General features: G+C 29.3%; 1 protein-coding gene across 2 annotated transcripts; it reads left to right on the forward strand.

Moving 5' to 3' along the window:
• The first annotated feature begins 2,038 nt into the window (after nt 1–2,038).
• Nucleotides 2,039–3,352, forward strand: LOC129570829 (uncharacterized). Of its 2 annotated transcripts, none has more exons than XM_055450550.1 (5): nt 2,039–2,169; nt 2,295–2,348; nt 2,567–2,776; nt 2,837–2,920; nt 3,008–3,352. In XM_055450550.1, exons 1-5 carry the CDS (start codon nt 2,130–2,132, stop codon nt 3,112–3,114), a joined length of 495 nt encoding a protein of 164 aa, XP_055306525.1. In that variant the 5' UTR covers nt 2,039–2,129; the 3' UTR covers nt 3,115–3,352. The 2 variants fall into 2 exon arrangements, with proteins under 2 accessions (XP_055306525.1, XP_055306524.1); XM_055450549.1 differs by having other exon boundaries at nt 2,078–2,096; nt 3,008–3,346.

The following is a 3,352-nucleotide window of genomic DNA, read 5'->3' on the forward strand; positions in this document are numbered from 1 at the left end:
CAAGTATTACTCCTAGATCCTTTATCACGTGGACCCGATCGATTTTTTCGTTGCCAATGGAATATTCGAAGTTAAATTTTAAGATCCCGCGATGAAAAGACGCAAATTTGGTCTTGGATACATTCAACTTTAGCTGATTTCTTTTGAAGTATTCTACAAGCCATTAGCGAATTACCATTAGCGATGTTGAATTTAACAATGGCAAGTCAACTATTGATTTTAGTTATCGTGATTTTGCAAATGCCAACTACAATAATATAAATGAGATTCTTGATAACGTCGACTGGATGCACGTTTTTTCTGGCGACGACTTAAACTCTAAAATCACCAATTTTTATGAACTGATGGATTCAGTGATATCATCGAGTGTTGACGTGAAAACGAGGAAGATTTCGAGTCACCCGAAATGGTTTAGTCATGATCTCCAAAGTACAAATTCATGAGATCCAGGCATACTGTTGAAGCTAGGAAGCATGCAAAGAAAGAACACGCTGAACTAAGAAAAGAGTACAAAAAGAGCGAGTTAATGACTGAAAAGTCATTTAAATTAAAAAACTTTGAAACTTTCGAATCTTGGTGCACTATGTGCATTTATTGATAATGAAAGAGTACTGTTACAGTGGTCTTATCGTTATTTATATATTTGAGAACTAAATAATTATATGTACGTGGCCGTTGCCAATTTGTGGTAATGAAAATTGTTCATTATCAGATTCGATATTGTTGGAATAGAAATTTCAATATCAAATTAAATATAAACAATTCAAATTTGCAATATTAATATACCACAAATTAACTTAATTAACAATATTATGAATTATATTGAATTTGGAATTGAATTTTTATATTTAGTAAATTCAATTAACAAATCAACAGTATATCAAATAATTTACTTGTGCATTGTGCAATGTGCTAGAAATAGAAAAAAATATAATATCGAAGATAAGCGATATTAACTCTTCCCCCTCTAAAATGAATCGTCCCCGATTCTTGACATTCAACAAGGTTAAATATTCATTATTATTTGTGATATAAAATCTTATGTTCTAAAAACTACTAAATTAAAAAGAAAATTGTCCCCAATTTTTTTAAAATTGATTTTATCAATAGGGATTTTTATTCATCTTAACCAAGTTAAGAAACGTTTTATTTCTGTATAGTATTTTGAGTTAGATGTTACGTTTTCGGTGCACTATGTGCTTTATTAAACTTGAAAATATACAACTGAACTGTCTTTATCAAAGCTGTACAGGTTATTTATACATTTTTTGATCTTGAATTTTCCGTAGCAGATTAATTTATTTACAATTGTTCCGTTCCAATTATTATTTGAAAGTCAACCAAATCGATTTCTAAAATTTAATTACAATTTTCAATTATCAACGTTTCACTAATTTGCTACTTTACCTAATTTCGTCATTCTATTACCTACATTGTGCAATATGCTATTTATTCACAATATTGTGCATCATACAAAATGACTGAAAATTAATTTTTATAATATCGTTATCGTTAGCGATATTAACTCTCTCCACACTTAAAACGTCCCCGGTTCAATCGAATTATCTATAATTTTGAATATGTTGGATGTCTTAACTCTCTTTTAGAAATGAATTTACAAAAATTACTAAAATAGAAAGACTACAAAAAATAATAATAATAATAATGAATAAGAAAAATATCATAAGTGTTGTTCGTGTGTTAATTCTTCTCCTTTTGGACGTTTTTCTACCTTTTTTATTTTCTATTTGTTTGTTCATGTATTTACTTGAAACAGTTTTCTTCAAGTATATGCTTGATTTTAAATGTGGAAATAATTGAAAAACACAGAAATCTTCAACATGATATTAAATTGAATAATTTGAATTTACATTATGAATAATTATTCAGTTTCAACATTTTGAGTTTTTCTCAATGACTAACGCCATCTCTGACTAAAATATTGGACTTTTTCCATTGCATTTAAATGTGTGACTTGCGGCAACACCTGCCAATAGATCGCTTGACATACACGACAACAATTTTATTTCTGTGTTAAAGCTTGTCAATTTGAATAAAATTGTGTTAGAAACAGTGAAAATCTGCGTAGAAATCGTGTAAAATTTTATCCATTAATATTATTTTTCAGAATGAGCTCTTTTGGATTTTTATCAGGCGATACTGTAATTGGTATAAAATCGATTATTATTAATTTTGATTTGTTTTGTCTCTTTGTTTACGTCTGAAACATTGCATGCTGTATACTTTAATGTTTTACCATTTCTGACCTGTTATCAATTTATTAATTCGAATAGAAAGAATGTTGTCAGAAATGTGTATTAAAAGGGAAAAAAGTGGAGTGGATTCGGGTAAATATTTCCATATTTGTATATGTATTTCTATCAATAAGGTTTGTGAAATTTCAAATCAATTGATTAGTTTGATTTGGAAATAGCAAAAAATTTCAATCAAACAATTCAACTGAATTGATCTGGAATATTGAACTTCATTCGTATTTTCATTTGAACGAAAAATTAATCAGAAACCAACTTCGTTGAGAAAATAATATCGATAATTCTTCTTTCAGGCTCACAGGCTTATTATGAGTCAAGAATATATATAAATAACAATTTGCGCGAAACATGTTTGCGAAACATGGAAGACCCCCAAAATGATTTAATTACTTTGAGCACAGTCTTTTTGGCAAACATGAAAGAATCCATCTCACAACAAATCGAATTCATCAATATGTTTGCTATACAGCCCGATACTGATGAGCAGAATGAGTTGAAAATTGGTAAGAATAATAATATTGTTTAGAATAATAATAAATGTTTATCCTCCTATGTATTTTCAGTTTCGAAAGGATGGTACACAATGTTAAGACGACAGCTTATGAAGCATCACGGTATTTTGGCAACCGCATCAAACCAAGCGGCTGGTATGAATAATTTAAATCATATTAGATATTAATCAACATTCAAAAACATAAAAAATAATGCATATTAAATTTCTAAATCCCACCAAGATTGTGATCGTTTTTGCAAAATAGCAGAACATATTCGGTTAAACTGCAAGACTGAAAGACGGATTGCACGCGATTCGATTGAACGTTATCCACCGGCTGGAAATTAAAAGTTGAATTTATTTCACCATCACCATTACCTCCACTACCATTCCATACATTCATCATATGTAATTTTTTTTTTTTTTAATAAATATTGTATAAGCGATATTAACTAGCGCACGTTTGGCTTATAAAAATTACAAACTTGAAATAGAGCAACTTATCAACGAAGACCCACAGAAGTACCAGTATCATATTATTGTTTTGACAGCTGTCACCGAAACATGTTTATTTTTTTCAATACTC

The sequence above is a fragment of the Sitodiplosis mosellana genome, unplaced genomic scaffold (genome assembly GCF_009176505.1).
Source record: "Sitodiplosis mosellana isolate CC-2019 unplaced genomic scaffold, AAFC_SMos_1.0 Smas_scaffold_246, whole genome shotgun sequence".
In the NCBI taxonomy this organism is placed as follows: Eukaryota; Metazoa; Arthropoda; class Insecta; order Diptera; family Cecidomyiidae; genus Sitodiplosis; species Sitodiplosis mosellana.

What these genes read in the sequence shown, in the direction of transcription:
- LOC129570829 (XM_055450550.1), top strand. Translation starts at nt 2,130, where the DNA reads ATGAGCTCTTTTGGATTTTTATCAGGCGATACTGTAATTG. An exon ending in GCAGAATGAGTTGAAAATTG is followed by an intron (nt 2,777 to 2,836) that starts GTAAGAATAATA and finishes ATGTATTTTCAG; the next exon opens with TTTCGAAAGGATGGTACACA. An exon ending in CGCATCAAACCAAGCGGCTG is followed by an intron (nt 2,921 to 3,007) that starts GTATGAATAATT and finishes AATCCCACCAAG; the next exon opens with ATTGTGATCGTTTTTGCAAA.